The sequence below is a fragment of the Caenorhabditis remanei genome, chromosome I (assembly GCF_010183535.1).
Source record: "Caenorhabditis remanei strain PX506 chromosome I, whole genome shotgun sequence".
In the NCBI taxonomy this organism is placed as follows: Eukaryota; Metazoa; Nematoda; class Chromadorea; order Rhabditida; family Rhabditidae; genus Caenorhabditis; species Caenorhabditis remanei.
The window spans coordinates 5,939,868-5,957,137 of record NC_071328.1 but is presented as its reverse complement, the minus strand read 5'-3'; the positions used below and the strand labels follow the sequence as shown (position 1 = coordinate 5,957,137).

Below are 17,270 nucleotides of genomic sequence, written 5' to 3'. Positions count from 1 at the left end.
AATTAACTTGCGAAATCTGTTTTAGCTATAAATAGTTTAAAATATAGGTTTTGCTTTAAGAATATTGTGCTGATCATTATAAATTTTATCAAAATTGAAAAGAATGCTCCAAACTTTGAGTGAAGTTGTTTTTGTCAAAAAAAATTATCAGTTTTCTTAAAATTTGAATAGGAAAGCTTCATGACTTCTGATGATTCGCGGAAAAGTAAACAGACGTTTCCTCATTGCCAGCTCTCAACCGTTATAAATATTGTATCCAAACACCCACTCCGAACCCGACACTCTAATTGTCAAAAAAGAAATGTCTTGCGCAATGAATGAATCCGTAGCAATAAATAATGTTTCCTCATTGAAAAACACATTTTTTTGCTCACTCGAAGAACTCAAAAAATTTCATAATCCTCGCATCCTCATAGTAGTTTGTTCATCTCCATCTCTCTTCCTCTCTCGTTTTTCTCGTTTTCTCACCTCAAATGTTTCCCCAATCCATAATTAGCATAAGAGGTGACCAAGGACATCTCGGCCAAGTGAGGGAGTGCCCATCTTTCGATTCTATCGGTCGAATGTATGTATTCATAGTGATAAAGATCCTTGTCTCGTAAAAAAAGTCTCTACTCGGGGCCTAATTTTTATAATTTTTCGTTTTCTTACTGGAAAACGTTTGATTTATGATCTCTTTTTTTCTACTCAATATACATCCAAACAAACTAACTAGTAAGTTATGAAGTTTTGAAATAAGACTCTCATCATTAAACAGATAACCTTTCGAATGAAAATTCTATTTAAAAAATTCTGAATCATATTGTACTTCATTCAAGTTCAAGTTGTTATCAAAATAATATGACTCTGTGCCCAAAGAAATTTTACTCTATAGCAATGTGCACTAATCCTCCATACAAATACGAAAAAAAGTCCGAGATTTCAATTGAACTCGCGTAACTACAAAGCTCTTCTCGAAGCATTGCCACTCTTAATCCCTGCCTAGCAACCGACTACTACTAGTGTCCACCTCGTCTGCTCTACTAATAGAATCACATCTTTTTTCATATTCAATATATTTTCAGACTGAAAAGATGCTTGTCGTCGAGTCACAAGGACTCCGTCTCGTTCCTTGGAATGAGGTCGCTAGTTGGCTCGTCTTGGGACTCACATATTTCTTCAAGTTCTTCATCATCGGTCAGTTTCTGTCATTTTGAGTTAAAACGAGTTTCTGAAATCATGTTTATTTTGCGTTCGAACGTTTCATGAAGTTACAAAAGTTGAAATATCAAATTAAGATATTTTTCTGAATTTTTCATTTTAATTTGTTACGGAATTATTGTCGAAATAAAAAAAGTGATACCCGGTGTTTGCGGACTTAGTGGAAAAATTATTAAAATTAGCAGTAAGTCCGCAAACACCGGGTATCACTTTTTTTATTTCGACAATACTATTTTTATTGAAAACTCTCTTTCAAAAACCATAAAATTCCAGTGGGAGGAGCGATACCATACGTGTTCCAATATGCTGAAATTCATCACCGTCGGAATGCTTCTGGATTCTCGCTGTTCGTGTGTCTTGCCCTCTGTGTCGCCAACATTCTTCGTATATTGTTCTGGTGAGTTTTTTCATAATTTCAATTTTTCTGAGACTGAAACCTGATTATCTTTTCATAAAAAGATATATTAGAACATAGTTTTGTCGTTTAAAATTGGGAATTTTTCAAAGAAATGATTGTCAAGCGGTTCTTTAGAAAACCTGAATCAATTCATAGGTTTCTCTGGAAATTTTGCAATTTTTAGTGATTAAGGATGACTTTTGGACACCAAGATTCCTTATACCAGGAAATGTTTTCGGAAACCTGAAAACAGCTATTGAGTTCTTCAGTCTTTCACCCATTTTCGTACAAAAAATTGTGAAAACTTATCTGAAAATTCAGGTTCGGCAAACGGTTCGACAATGCCCTCCTTGCTCAAAGTATCGTGATGCTTGTTTGTATGGTTCTGATGTAAGTTTGACATTTTTTTCAATTTAGTTTGGAAAAACTTCCAGTTTTTTGGTAAAAAATTCGAATTCCATGCGAATTTCAGTTGTCAGTTGATAGAATACTTTTCTAACTTTTTCTCTCCAAAAAGTCAACCTAAAACTGAAATTTCTTCGAAATTTGAATTTTCATCTCCGAATATTTCTGTATTTCTTCCAAATTGATCCGAAAACACAAAAAGATGTTTTAACTCCTGTAATTTGAAATTCTCTCGTTTTCAGGCTGGAAATCGCTGTCCGAATGAACCGAAAACACACTGCAAAACCACTGCGGAAGTCAATTCTGAGTAAGTTTCGTCTCAATAGGTTATCTTTTTTTTGGAATCTCGGAGCGACTTCCTCCACTGCCCCAACTATACTCGATCCATCCCAGTCTGTGTGTTAATGTCTTTTTTTCCTTCGTCGTCCCGCATGCTTCTTTTCTGTCCATTTTGAATAGGAATGGGAATGTGAGACTGATGATGTGACGTCAAAGAAGAGAGAATTCGAACAAAAAAGAAGAGGAAGAAGAAAAAGATGAAGGATATTTTAGGACATCAGGGCGGTTATTTCTGGATTAAAATTCATAAGAAATAACTCGTTGTGATGTCATTTTGGGTTGTATTATTTAGGTTATTGAGCCCTAAGTAGGCGGATTCATTGGTTCACTCTGGATAGAATGAAGTTTTAAGTTTTCTTCGAAGCTCACAGTTTTGACAGTAGAAGGCATCGGAGAGCTTGAAATCCGTATCTAGAATCTTCAAAAACTGCAACTCCTTAAGAATGAGATTGTGGCGTTCATCTGAAACACTAAAATGTCCAGAACCCCGAAAAGCAACGGTTTGTAAATTCTGGAGCACGTTTAGTTCATCAAACCCATGGAGAAGACTTCAAAAATTTAGGCACATCATCAATCGAAGATGGAATTGTAGCACACTTTGAATCATCAGAATCCACTGAATACAAATAAAAACGACAAAGACTCAGAAGACGTCACAGGCGTTTTTGATATATTCAGAGTCATAACACTTGTAACATTCTTTGCATGGCCTAGAAAATGCATGATTCAAATTAGTCCGCATGATAAAATGTAACAAATCTTCAATCCAATCAATGGTAAAACTTTGCAGTTTTCCCCTCAACCTCAATTTTTCCAAAAGTTGATTGATATAATGCATAAATTCTCGGGTCTTGCTGAGAAACCAAAAATCATATTTCTATAGAGTACTCCATTGAGAGTTCTCAACAATATGCACACATCCAATCTGACTAATTACGCTATTTGGTCGGTGTCTCTCTCTCCCCTAGTTTCAGTCAAACTCCTCTTGTTGCTCCTCTTCTCACATTTCCCACTCTTCTACCATATCTATAATTCATCTCCGCAGCAACCACCTCTCTAGTTGTATGTGTGTATTGCAAAAATCGTTTTTTTCTTCCTCCCCTCAGTATTCTCTCTTTTTCTCTCGTTAGTTCAAATTCCGAAGTACGTCTTTGCTCTGTCGAATAATTCATCATGGTAAAAATGAAAGAGAGAGAAAGAGAAAGCGGTGACGATGAGTAGATTCAAGATTCAAGATTTTATATACACAAAATGGCTTTAAGCCAAAAGAACACACGGGATCAATCGATACAAAGGAAGTGGGAGTGGGATGGATTGGAATAGATAAAATAAATTAATTATGGCATGGGAAGATGAACACGTCCAGAGAGAGAGAAAGAGAGAGATGGAGATGGAGATATATCGGTGGTGTGATGTTACGAAGCCACTGTCTGCAACTGGAATTGCATAGATTTTTGAGATAAGAAATAGCGGGGAATGGAAGCCTTATGGCAGGTGGTGTTTGGATTTGAAATTTACAGGGGATTTTTGAAGATTGGGACTATCATTTGAAAGAAATACTCACTTTATGATCGGGAGTGATCAATCCGACAACATTCGGCTCTGTTTGCCTCCGCTTTGAGCGAACTTTTGTTGTCAGCATTCCATTTTTGTTCGAAGACATCTCGAATGATCGATGCCTTGTTTGCATTTCCTGGAAGTTACATTTTCTAGTATTCTTCCATATAAATGGATATAACTCACCTTCTCCTTATGCCTATGAACATGTCTTGCAATCCTTTGCAAAATATTGTCGGGTGGAGCCGGCACGAATGGCAAACATCGATTCACGAACTGCCAAATTGGAACGACTAGTCGAAACGCTGATCGTTTAAACTCTTTGACAGTGAATGAGTAGATAATTGGATTCAACATTGAGTTACAGTAGCCTAACCAACTTGCCACGTCGATAGCGATTGGTGGAATGCAACCCGAACATTTGTAGTCTGAAAGATGAACATTGATTGAAGTTTCATCAGAGACTAGGATCTAGAACTCACTTGTTAGGTATAACCCGAAAAATGGGAGCCAGCAAAACAAGAAGGAACACGAAACAACGCCTAACGTCTTCGCAATCCTCTCGTGTGTCCTAAGAACTCGCCGCTGATGCTCAACCATCCCGTTTGTTTTCCCGAAATGTACACGAAGTGTTGTCTGAAACTCCGAGTGTGAAAACTTGGTGAATTATTCAACGATTCGAACCACCAGAGGGACAAGTTTTTTGTTGCAAAAAAGCAAATACCTGCTGACTTAGTGTGTTCGTGAGAAAGTTCATGTTTGAGCCGAGAATCATGAGAAATCCGCGATCCAACGCCTTCTGACGGTTCCTCGCCAGTTTGTAGATTCTCCAATAGAGAGTTAAAGTGACTGAAGCTGGAAGGAAGAAAGCGAAGACGACACTGTGAGCCAAATGTCGAATTTCGTTTCCAACGAAGCAGAGAGACTGAAAATTATTCAGAATTCTCAAATGAAAATGAGGCAAATCTACTCACATCATCATAACATTCCGGTTGCTCCCATCGAACAGTTGTCAGTAGAATTGATGATGAGAATACCCAAATGATAGTCATCACTGTGATAACTTTCGTTTTAGTTACAATACTTTTATAGCGAAGTGGTCTTGTCACTGCGAGATATCTATCCACAGATATTACACATATTGTTACCTGAAACGGCGATGAGTTGAATCAAGGATAGAACAGCAAATACTTACCACAGAACACGTGCAAAATGTCACATCAGCTGCAACCCATAATCGACATAAAAACCGTCCGAATATCCATTTTCGATAAATCAAATAAACAGCTCCCATAGGGAGTACAATGACACCAACGAGAAAGTCAGTGAGACCTAGATTCCATACGAGAAGTGTGGTGTTAGTTCGACCAACTCTCGCTTTGAAGAATAGTACCAGTAGATTACCGAATACTGTGAGAAGAATGATTATAACAGCTGGAATGCATAGGAGAACAAGAACAGCTGGTGGCAGTTGCTCTCCGGTTCGCAGCTTTTCTCGAAGAATTATTCGGAGCTGAAATATCTTTTCTTATTGACCAGCCTCTCTTCCCCGCCTTCGGCGGGTTCAGTCGGCTGGCCTCTTCTCATTTACGTGGCAACCCTTTTTCAAATGTGCCCGCATGGCCTAGTGGTCTAAAGCGGCGGTCGTGTTCAAAGCACGCTAGTTCGGTTTTGCCCGCTGGCTTAGTTTCTCTTCTCTTTCCAAAACCGTTGCGGACAGCGCCTCACAAGGGAACCTTTTTCATACACGGGTTGAGAATTTGCTGAAACTTGGCACACGTATACTTTCGACTATGCTCAATTTAATGGCGTTGTCAGAATTTGCAGAGTTATGCTAATTGGCTAGAAAACTCGATCTGAAAATTCTGGAAATCCACGCCTCATTTTGTCCGCGTGGCATCCCTCTCTTGATTCTCCTTTTCACAATACAAAAAGCAACGAAAATGGCGCAGTGGTAGTGAGGGGGTGTGGTATTGGGAAGGTGGTGGGTACGGTTCCTCTCCCCCGACATTCTTTTTTTGCATTTTTGAATTTGAATTTTAAAGAGCTTCTGATTGGCTTAAAATACACTTTTTGGATTTTGAATCATCGAAAATTGATGATTGTGTATTCAGGAAGCAGTTATGACGAAAAACGAAACACTTTTTTTTTGAGAATTTTTCGCTTCCGACCATCAAGAGGTGGGCAAAGTAGTTTTTTTCAAAAATGAAACTATTTTTCTTCTGATTTGTTCAAATGATGTATTTTCAAAAATTTTATTTCAAAGTATTTTTTTACCTAGTCCACCTCTTTCTTGATGGTCGGAAGCGAAAAATTCTCAAAAAAAAAGTGTTTCGTTTTTCGTCATAACTGCTTCCTGAATACACAATCATCAATTTTCGATGATTCAAAATCCAAAAAGTGTATTTTAAGCCAATCAGAAGCTCTTTAAAATTCAAATTCAAAAATGCAAAAAAAGAATGTCGGGGGAGAGGAACCGTACCCACCACCTTCCCAATACCACACCCCCTCACTACCACTGCGCCATTTTCGTTGCTTTTTGTATTGTGAAAAGGAGAATCAAGAGAGGGATGCCACGCGGACAAAATGAGGCGTGGATTTCCAGAATTTTCAGATCGAGTTTTCTAGCCAATTAGCATAACTCTGCAAATTCTGACAACGCCATTAAATTGAGCATAGTCGAAAGTATACGTGTGCCAAGTTTCAGCAAATTCTCAACCCGTGTATGAAAAAGGTTCCCTTGTCAGACAACGCCCAATTGTCTTTTATCTTTTCTTATTGATTACTTGGCATCCAGATGATATCCTACCTGCTCTTTGCATAGCTCAGATACCACTTCTGATTCATTGCCCATGCTGATACCAGCAAGTCGTGCGATTTTCGTGTAGTCGACTTCTTCGATGACCCCGCCATCTCCATCGGAGACCAGAAACATGACGGGTGTGACACGTGGCGATGGAGCTGCTACTTCTGAGAAGTTGCGATGTTGAGCAAAACGAGTGAAAAAAGGCAAAAAAAGAGAAGACGAACCGACACAACGATCAGCATAAAACGAGTGCACAAAAAAGGGCGGTAAGGAGGAGCACAGATGGAGAAAAGGAGCACGGGGAGGAAGAAGAGGACAAATAGAATTTTGGCGCGGATGAATGGGAAGATAATCAGAAGAAGTAAGGAGGGTGAAGGAAAAAAGTAGGGGCGCGAAGAATAAGAAGAAGCAGAAGGAGGATGGGATGAAATCGCGTGCGCGGGGCCCCCGAAGAGGTGCTGTTTCGTCTTGGATGATCCCGTTTTGGAAACTTTTCCAACTATTCTGGGCTCTCTCTCTCCCGAAATCTTAGGATACCGCCCACATTATGACGGAGGAGTTTCAGAGAAGGTGTTCTACAGAAAAGTCCAGCGATTTTGTTGGAAAGGATTTTAAAAGAAAGTCAGAAGAGTTGAGAGTTGCTCCTGCGGTCATCATCATCATCTCATCATCATGTGATATTGAGTGCGCGCGCAGGTTCTCACACACAAGGCACGCCTTGAGAAGGACGAAGTTGAAGGAAGCAGAAGAAGAAGTAGCAGAGGAGAAAGAAGAAGAAGGACTTGTGAGAAAATTTGGAAGGAGTAGGTGAAGAAGTTGGACTCTTGATATAAGGGGGTCTTTTCGATAGATACGATCAATAGATGCTGAAAAGTGTAAGAGGTCTGAATTTATTCTGAACAGAATTCTGAATTGACCTATTTCTGGAAATGAGGAAGAGACACTGGCTGTTACGAGAGAGTAATTGAGACGATTAGTAGGTGGAATTCAAAATTAGAAGGATCTAGGAGCTCGAAGATTGAGCAAAAGAAAAGGGAATCCCACTTCAAAGTTCTCATCAAAAGCATTTTGTCCTTTATTGGGAAAGTTGTGTTGTCTAATCACTCTCTCTCCGTTCAAAACATGCTGGCAACATCAACAACCCAGAGGCCTCCGCTTCTGGAGGCTCTCTCAAGCGTGAGAACGTCAATACGAATTGTGTTGAGTTGACAAGAAGTATGAATGGATAAGAAGAGGAAGATTCACGTTTTTAAGAAATATAAGAGTTTGTGTCAAGTATGGTGTCTAGGAGAGAACATGACAATGGCTTGGGGAGTAGGAGGGGACAGAATAATGAAGACGAAGAGTTCACTGAGATCTTACATGTTCAGGAGATCAGAATCTTGTTTTTGAAGTTCTCGAAGAGCTTGAAAGCCTAGGATCTAGGATGTCTGTAACTAGAATCTAGGGAAAACACTGGCATTTTGAACTGAAGGAGACATTTAGAATGCTATGTTCCTTAACTTGTAGTTTTCGAATTCTCAAATACAGCACTAAAATAAGGTGAATAAGAAGCTGAAGTTGACAGAATTTAGAATCAGTTTTAATTTCTTAGTACACTATCAAAAAGAATTAAGGTAGTCGGAAAATGAATAAGTCAGCCCGCAAGAGATTAGAATACTGTAGCATAATGCTGAAAGGCAGACATCTGAGCCTATATTAGAATCACGAAGTTGTGAAAATAGATTCAGAATCTTTATGACTTTAGAATTCGGTTCATGTAAACAGAGGAATACGTGAGTCTCAGTCCACACAGTCAAGGAAAGGACACTGTTGTTGGGGGATGTTCCATGATGGAAATAGACAAAAAACGGACGAATTCTGTCCGGACGGAAGTGCTTCGGAGGCAGTCCGACGCCTTCTTCCTTCTACTATCTTCTCAAATACCCTATCTCTCTCCTTTTCTTTTTTTTTCTTCTTCCTGACGTCTTCGTTGTTGAGGGCAAAAGTGTGAAGAAGAAGCATAAGGAGAAGAAGGGTGCCGTCGCACTGGTTTATGAATAAGTGATGGCGTTCTATGGTTTTCGCGTGTGGTGCACATACACACAACGTCTTGGTGCCGTGAGACCCACACCATTGGCTGCTGAGCAACTCCATGAAAGATATCAATTCTTCGAAGATGTTATAATTGTCAAGAGGACAATTACCAAATGAGCAGTATTGATGAAGGTGGAGGAGGAGGAGAGGTGTCAGAAATCACAAGAAATGAAAGTGACAAAGAGTCAGGTGTTGAAGCAATTATGATTGATAAACTGACTTGGAGCAGTTCTTTTGCAAGAGGAAACCAATGTAAAAAAAGAAGAGAAGACGAGGAGAGAGGATCGCCAAAACATGACCTCTAAACTGATTGAACTTCGCATCTCGTTTTTTCTTTTTCTCACGAAGTTCGGAATTCTCAATATTCTATGCAAGGGATGAGATAGGGTTCCGGAAATTTGTGAATAGAAATGGAGGGCGGGAAGTGTGAAGATCTGAAAAGATTCGACAACAGATCTCAGATTCTTTTTCAAAACCAAAAGGCGTTGATTTCAAGTTTCATATCTTTGAATATGTGGCTATCCAATATACATTTTTAGCTTTTCAGCAATATCTGAAACCCAGAACACCTACCAATAGGTATTTGGTCTTCTGAGCTCTCCATTCTCTCCTATCAAAGAAAAAACAAGAATTAGCATAGTAATTAAACTCCAAACGATACAATCGGCTTATCCCTCTCTCTTTCTCATTCTTTCTCTTCCATTCTTTCCTCAACGTCGTCGCCACCGCCACCACCGCATTCAGATGTGCTTTGAAACACCATAATTCGATCCGATTTTCGCTTTTTTCGAGATGCAAATTGCAGAGGTTTCTGATGTGTTTTTGGGGGAGAGAAAGAGATAACAACAGAAGGACAACGCCTTCTTCTGTCCGACTCACACGTTTTGGAAAAATAGCATTACGGAAGATTTGCACACAAATGACCCCCGAACAGAAGAAGTTGAAAAAAAGAGGATAGAGGGCACGTGTGCACGAAGAAGAAGAAAAAGAAGGAGATGATTCCGTCAAGTACCATAAAAAGTCAAGGATCAGGTCAGAAAATGGCGGAGAGAAATATTGAATAACGGGCGTGGAGAATGAGGACATCTTCTTCTAATTCTGAAGAGAAGATTCTGGTGATGCTGCGTCCGTGAAGACGTTTTGCACACACACGTACTCACACACACTAGAAGTGGATTGGAGCAAAAGCAGAAGCAACTTAGAAGAGCAAAGAAAAGAATAGAATTCCTGAATTGAAGGAATTTTTTGCTCTGCTTTGCTTTTGTCCTCGTCGTCAGAAGAGTTCAATTCAATTTCAGCAGCAGAGGAATGGATTACTTCTTGACAAAAAAATTTCGAAGAGGAATTTTTTATTCAAAAACGAATTGTGACGAAGCACTATGAAGATAGATCAGAACACATTATAGAATCACAGTTTAAAGAATTTCTGTGATAAATACTATATGATTCAATCGCTGAAATTGTGGAGATTCTGACAGAAGACAGCTTTCAAATTTCTACTCAAATCAAAAGTTCCATCGAATTCAATTCAAACAAAAAAGAGCTAAAAACGATCGCCTTAATTAGAATCGAAGCACAAAAATTGAAAGTTGGAGGTCTTCAAAATTGGATTTGTCAAAACCAGAGAAACCTATTTTTCCTTTTTTTCCTGTTTGATGGAGGCGATGTGGTAGTAAACAATGATTGCGAAGGCACACATACATACACACGTGAGCCCAAAAAAGCTGAGTCCGAGTGGCTCGGAAAAGTCGTGCGAAATCTTGCAAAATGGGCGGAGCTTTCTTTAGCAGTGTATCATCATTAAATGTAGCGTTTCTATGTATCAGTTGAGAGAGAAAGTGACTCAGTTGGAATACTTGATGGCTGGGTGGATGGATTTCCAGTTCCTTTTGAAATTATTTTTTAAATAGACAGGTCGTCTAAAATAAATTTGGATAAAAATGCATGTTCTCTGCTTGAAAACCAAAAAACTGCATGTTTCTAACCCCAGAAAGTTGACAAAGAACTAGTTGCTCTGAGTTAAGTTAAGCTAATCTCTTTTCCTAAATGAACTAACAAATCACCAATGAACTGAAAGTGTCCCAAATGAAGTTGTGTGCACTAATCACTTTCTTTTCCCTTCTTCTCACTAAACGTTCTTTTTCTTTTGTCTCAAGGAAGGATACAATAGCTGGTTCAAAAAATATCGCGTCTCAGACGCACCAATTAAGTTTCTCCTATCAGAATTTCCTCCTATCCGTGTTGTGGTTGTGATCTTCAGTTTTATTATAGAGCAAACATATCATCGGAACACCATTGCAAATGCATTTTACGTGATTACAAATGGAAAATGGGATCATTTCAAAGGTGAAATCTCTCCAAATCAAACTCTACAGTAACTCTTCTATTCGTTGTGTGGGTCCCTTCCTATATCTCACTCTCTCTATCCCCTTTTATATCTAATTCAATGATTACATTCTGTGGTGGAAAGAGTGAAGCAGTTGAAGTTGCCCACTTTTCAGAGAAAAATGAATTCCAGAAAAGTTTCAGATTTTACTGTTTTTTATTTCCAGAAGGAGACTTTTTCAATGCATTCTGGGCGTGGCACGATCTCGCTTCTTTCATCATTGCCCTCCTTCTCTTCACCATTTTCTGGTCTCTTGCCACGTGGATCTTTTTCAATGTAAGGAAGAGATCTCATCGAAAAAGCATAAATTAAAATCTGAATTTCAGCAAAAAATCTACATTGAAGCAATCGGAATGTGTGCTCTCCTTACAGAAGCCACTCTCGGAGTGCCACAACTTCTGAGGAATTTCCAGAGGAAGTCTACACAAGGAATGAGGTTTGTGATCTGGACAAACAGATATACAGACAGTAAACTAAAAAGCAAAGAAAATGCCTTTAGTCTTTGAACAACCAGTGAACTTTCGTGGGAAAATCCACAAAATCATAGGTAGAATGAGAGCACGAAAAACAGAAAAACGACTAGATTCACAAAGTACGCAACAAATCCAAAGTTCGTTTTGAAATAAAAACAACGGGTAAAATTCAGAAGAGAGGAAATGTTTGGATAATGGATCAGATTTCCACAGGGACGAATTTCAATATTACTCTTTAGACTCTTCTCGGTCGTGTTCGTTCTGGTTAGGCTGAAAGTGACAATTTCAGAGAAAAGGGCTTTCAGAAGTTTTGGACATAAGAGGGAATTGGGGGATCACTGATCATCAGACTTGTCTCGGCTCAGACCGGCTTGGACTGATTTTGTGATGTTTCAGTTTCAGGCGACTTAATTTGGAAATCTATTGCAGTCAAAGTTTTTCAACATTCCTTTTTGTCGAAAACTAGTAAAAAGGAGGCTAAATTCCCTAAATAAAATTGAAGAGCCAAGTTCTCCTGTAAGAAAACAAAAAAACTACGGTAGAAATAAAAAAAGCGCCGAACGCGCCCCAGTTTTTCCACGTCTAATAAGAGCTTGTTTTCAGTATCCCCATGGTGTTGGCGTGGTTGGCTGGAGATCTCGCAAAAACTGGATACTTCGTGGCGACAGGCAGTCCTCTGCAGTTCTGGATTTGTGCTATTCTTCAGGTAAATCGATTCGACTCGAATCCTCCTACCCAGTATCTTTTATTCCAGATATCAATTGACATCTTCATTCTCGGCCAAGTATTTGTCTACAGGAAGAACACAGCGGCCGGCGAGCTTCCATACACAGCCAACAATCAGACGACGACGTCGGATTCATCAGAAGGAGCGATAATTGATTAATTAACATCCCTTGAATATAGCATATTTTCAGTCTCTTCATATAGTATTTATTGAGAAATTTTCCTAACAAAAATTTAGAAAAAAAACGAAACCCCGCCCCTTCCCCTCCCAAATAGTATCTGTGATTCAGACTCCCCGTTTAATTTTTCGTTTTTTTACTTGCTCATATCAAGTTTTCAATTCGATTTTTTTCTAAAAGTGTCAAAGGATTTGAGAATGTGCTCTTTTTAACTCAATGGGGGAAATCATTTTTCAGCTTTAACACCATCTCTCTCACCTTCTCTTTCTCTCCTTAACAGACACAATTCATCGATTCCGGGTATTCTTTCTAGATTGAAATAATTTCTTTTTCTTTTCCTCCACGCTTCCCCGATGCCTCTGTACATAAATACCGAACTATTCTCAGTGCTCTCTGATTTCCCCCTCTCGAAAAACACATCAATTTCTTTTAATACCAAACTCACCCTTTCAATTTTTCTCTCGATTCTTTGTAAATACTGTCTAACTAATAGAGATTTCTATTTGCATATGTAAAATGACAACAATGAACAAGTTTTGAGAAAAAAACACATTCATTCACTTTCAATTCTTTTCAGAAGTTCTCTCTACTCGAGCCACCAGGAAAACGAGTCAGCAGAAGTGTCATCTGGGTTGATTTCACACGTGGCAGAGATCTGAAAATTGTAGATGATTTCAGATTTTCTGAAAACTTTGAAGAAACCTTATAGTACATAATCAACTGATTCAACGAGTAGTGTTTTCGAACATTCGGATATCCACAATCAACGAAATATTGGTTTTCCGACGACACACGAATCGAATAGTGACGATTTTTCTTGGTGGTAGTACGGTAGATGAGCATGAGTGGGAGGGATTCATAGAGAGTATCGAGGCGTCCGGCAGGGTGGGAGAGATGGTAGAGGGCGAATTCACCACGATTCGTCAGACGATTCTCAGCTTCTGCGAGAGTCAGGACACCAATGTAGGCAGATGAGGCTTCGCCGCTTCTGGAAGTTGTATTAAGGACCGCCCACGAAATTCGTTTTCAGAAGTGGAATAAGTTTTGATGACCTAGAAAACGCTAGAATTCGGCCACAGACACACCGATCGCGCGCCAGATCGAACACCACGATGGACTAACTCTGGAGTTTCCTAGGCCATCAAACCCAAAGTTTTTGAAAATTTCCAGAAATTTCAGTCTTACTTGCGACGACTATCCGATCGGTCTATAATCGAAATCTCACTTGCAGAAGGAGGTTGAGCTGGAGACGCTTGAGAATTCTGTTCTCCACTGAATTGAATAATTTTCAATTTCTGGCTCCGCCCCCTACAGTAACACGATACCTCGCTGGTCCAAGCATGACATACGATTGACTGTCATCAATTACTGCTTTCTTTTTCCTTTCATTCTTCCCCTTTTTCGTTGATTTCTCCTTTTCCATGATACTTTTCAGACTGATTATTTCAGATTTATCAGCCAATTTATTCAACTTCTCAACGAGTTTCGATGCAACTGTTGATTCTTTCGGAGGAGATTGGCATAAATTCACGTATTGATTCTCATCTTTTCCCTTTCCGCACGTTTTCCCATGCTCACAACAAACCACTTCTTTGTTTTTGTTCTTCTGAAAGTGCGCTCTATTGATAATTGGGGATTGTCAATAGAGCACTAACTCACCAACGGCGCATAGATAGTGTTGTATGGCGTTTTAGAGATTTCACCTTCCATTAAAAATGCGTTATTTTACTCGATTAAAATGAAACTGAAAGAGAACATTGGAATTTGAAGTTCAAGCACTTTTTTATTTGAAAATTATAGAAAGTTCACGTAATCATTTCGGTGAAAATACAGAACACATGACCTAACAAATAATAATTTGATTTAAAAATCAGAATTTCTTGATCAGAAATGCATATAAAAGTGAAATTAACGGTTTGAGAAGAACCATCGCCATATCTGGTTGCAACGAAAAAGACGATCACGTTCTTGAGTGTTTAGATCTTTCAGGCATAGTTTTAGGAAATTGTAAGAGCCTAGAGTCTCCTGATGACTTCGACTGTCTGAGAAAGTGACTCTGATGTTTAGGTTTTCTGAGTTTACACATCTACAGAAATCTCTGGAAACGTTCTCGAGAACGTCTCAAGCCTCAAAAGTGTTTCAAATACTGAATATTTCAATTTTTAAAGCTCGTTATCGGTATTCCATTCTAATATTTGAAAATGATTACCTTAGAATATGTGAAACGTTCTCACAGATAGTCTCACAATATCGATTGTTTATGGAGTGTATAGATCACAAATAGAGCTTCATTTTTGTACTTGACAACTTTTCTGTACGGACACATCCTAAGAAGTTACAGGCAGTCAATGTAAACAGCTCAAAAATTTCTCTGACAAATAGTTGACAATTTTCCACTAAAAACTGCAAATGTCGCTTTCTTTATGGCCACTACTGTAGCTTGACTCAAATTTGAGAACCCTGATGATTATAAAAACCGCTCATATGTAGATCGTCTGTTTCAAAATAGCGAATTCAAAATTCCAACCAATGAAGGTGCCTACTGCTCTACAGAAAAAGTGTTCAGACTCGTTATCCACCCTGTATCCCGTCTCATACAAAAGGAAACTTGAATATACAAACTTATAAACTTTTTATTGAAGCGGTTTAGTTTGATTAGATGCAATCATTTGAGTTTAATATTAATAGATGCTACAAGAAAAGAATTAAAACAAAATGTAACATGATTAAAAACAAAAACAGATAAACCTGCAGTCGTGCATCTACAACTCTGGCAAGTTCAAAATGAGAGGTTTCCTTTTGAAACTTAGCCTCTAGTGGCTGTCCCACCTTCGAAAAACACTCCAAACCTCCACAACTCCTGCATTATTTCAGCAAGTTCTTCAGTCATTTGTATCTGGTCAACACCATTATTTCGTTGTTCCAGAGATCTCTCCAACGTAGTCTTCCTTTCCAGCAATTGAAGTATTTGATACGTTGGTTCGTACTGATCCTTACTCAGGTCAGCATTAAACGTTTCATCTGGTTTCCACGCAGAGATTATAACAATGGAGAGAGCATACGTGATAGCCAAAACCGGGAATACTCGTGAGGAAGATTTTGCCAGTCTGAAACTTATTCTCAAAACTTGTTTATCGATTTCCAGTGAACTTACGTAAAAATAGTGGAACAGGAATCATGTAAATGTTTCAAAACAACCAGTGAATCAAATAACTCATCTAGTTCAATATCTTCATAAGCGATGATTTCCATCGAATGAAACATATCAGCTTCACTATTGATCCAATGAGTTAGCAAGGCTCTAACATCATCAGAAGTTAAATTAGTCCTATATAATATCACTCGATCAACGTTCACAATCCTCAACAAATCATCCACACGTACCCACCGAGCATCGTCATAAATACTTCTTTTAAATTTCAATGCCTGTAACATAAATCAATGATTGTTTAGCTGGAAGACTCTAAAATTGGAACCCACGTTTTCATGTCTCAAATCCAAAGGCATTTCAGAATTACGGAAAGAAAAATGACTATCAAACTTTGCCGTATTCATAAAAAAGGTCATCGCCTCCATATCAAAGGCAACTCCGATCATAGAAATGTTGAAATAATTCTCCAAAACTGTATTGGATAACAGCTCTTCGATAAATGATTTTTCGATAGATTTCGTTCGAATTCGAATATCAATTTTCCCACATTTGGAAGTGGTCCGTAGTCGATTAATCGCTTCTGCAGTGTTCTCGATAATTGATCCAATTTTGGAAAAGCTAAAAAAGTTAGGAGTTTGTTTTGGTTTCTCACTGATACCATACCGTTTTCCTGTTTTGATTCTGAAACCAGTTATTGTGCAAGTCAGTTCAAACCCTTTGATTTCCTTCAGAAAAATTTTTGAATAGCTATCAACAAAAACGATAATAGGGGAATATAATCGAGTTCTAGCACAATGAACATCGACTTCCATCCGCTTTGAGATGAGACTTATATTGAATCTGAATAAACTGGGTAAATAAGGGAACACGTATTGGAATGTATTACCGCTCTGCTGGGTCCATTAATTCCATCACAAGTTTTCTCGCAATAAAAGGCAATTTTTGAAGAGAAAACTTATTTTTCTTCCATTCGAAAAAAGGAAGCACCGTGAACCGTTGCCCATCAAAAAGTATTGCCGAGCAATACTTTAACGAAAGAGTAATAATGCTGAGCATGGAGAAAATCTAACAAAGAAATACGATAATCTATAGACCGTATTGAGTGGGAGGTCTTCTGAATGCTGCAGTGTTGACTCAAGACCATAAAAGGACAGATGGTGAATAGAATACGACAGAGATGATAAAGAGATGATTGTAGTAACTCTAGGCTGAGAAATGTTAGAAAAACAGAAAAACTTGATAAGGAGTGAGTCAAAATGTCGAAGTGTTTCAAAAATATTGAAATTTTTTGATTCAAAAATTGGTGGACTTCTATCCCGAATACACTATATGTACACACGTTTTAGCAAAGATTTTTAGCAAATTTTTTTTTGAAAAATAAAAATTTCACGTAATCTTTTATGAGAAATAGAAAATATAAAACACGTGAACTAAGAGAATGAACCAGGACGTTTCGATCAGAAATGTATATAAAAGGCGGTAGATTCAGTGACACGCGTCAGTTCCACATTTCTATTAAATGCCTCGACTAAAATTACTAGAAATCGATTTTAACGGAAAGCCCAAACAGTGAGT

At 38.4% G+C, this 17,270-nt stretch overlaps 4 protein-coding genes and 1 pseudogene across 5 annotated transcripts in view; 2 read left to right on the top strand and 3 right to left on the bottom strand.

Annotated features, from left to right (window-relative positions):
* Window positions 1-1,073: 1,073 nt before the first annotated feature.
* Window positions 1,074-2,971, top strand: GCK72_001044 (uncharacterized protein; the record flags this gene model as incomplete). Its single annotated transcript, XM_053722819.1, has 5 exons — window positions 1,074-1,176; window positions 1,474-1,597; window positions 1,919-1,987; window positions 2,245-2,309; window positions 2,904-2,971. 5 exons carry the CDS (start codon window positions 1,074-1,076, stop codon window positions 2,969-2,971), a joined length of 429 nt encoding a protein of 142 aa, XP_053591464.1.
* Window positions 2,667-6,833, bottom strand: GCK72_001043 (uncharacterized protein; the record flags this gene model as incomplete). The annotated part of the gene is made up of 8 exons (XM_053722818.1): window positions 2,667-2,777; window positions 3,906-4,034; window positions 4,085-4,326; window positions 4,381-4,534; window positions 4,623-4,823; window positions 4,873-5,046; window positions 5,094-5,411; window positions 6,708-6,833. 8 exons carry the CDS (start codon window positions 6,831-6,833, stop codon window positions 2,667-2,669), a joined length of 1,455 nt encoding a protein of 484 aa, XP_053591463.1.
* A 2,060-nt stretch (window positions 6,834-8,893) lies between these two features.
* GCK72_001042 lies at window positions 8,894-12,525 on the top strand (annotated as a pseudogene). The gene is made up of 5 exons: window positions 8,894-9,032; window positions 11,333-11,442; window positions 11,493-11,602; window positions 12,243-12,345; window positions 12,394-12,525. Coding segments are annotated over exons 1-5 (594 nt in total).
* A 605-nt stretch (window positions 12,526-13,130) lies between these two features.
* GCK72_001041 (uncharacterized protein) lies at window positions 13,131-14,254 on the bottom strand (the record flags this gene model as incomplete). Its single annotated transcript, XM_053722817.1, has 5 exons — window positions 13,131-13,199; window positions 13,247-13,532; window positions 13,730-13,816; window positions 13,870-14,150; window positions 14,204-14,254. 5 exons carry the CDS (start codon window positions 14,252-14,254, stop codon window positions 13,131-13,133), a joined length of 774 nt encoding a protein of 257 aa, XP_053591462.1.
* A 1,096-nt stretch (window positions 14,255-15,350) lies between these two features.
* The window catches only part of GCK72_001040 (uncharacterized protein), a gene marked incomplete at both ends in the record, with an annotated part of 2,580 nt that continues 660 nt past the window's right edge, over window positions 15,351-17,270 (bottom strand). Inside the window, 3 exons of the mRNA XM_053722816.1 lie at window positions 15,351-15,651; window positions 15,699-15,970; window positions 16,243-16,313. Of these exons, the coding sequence (XP_053591461.1) occupies window positions 15,351-15,651; window positions 15,699-15,970; window positions 16,243-16,313 (644 nt within the window). The remainder of the gene's footprint in view (window positions 15,652-15,698; window positions 15,971-16,242; window positions 16,314-17,270) is intronic.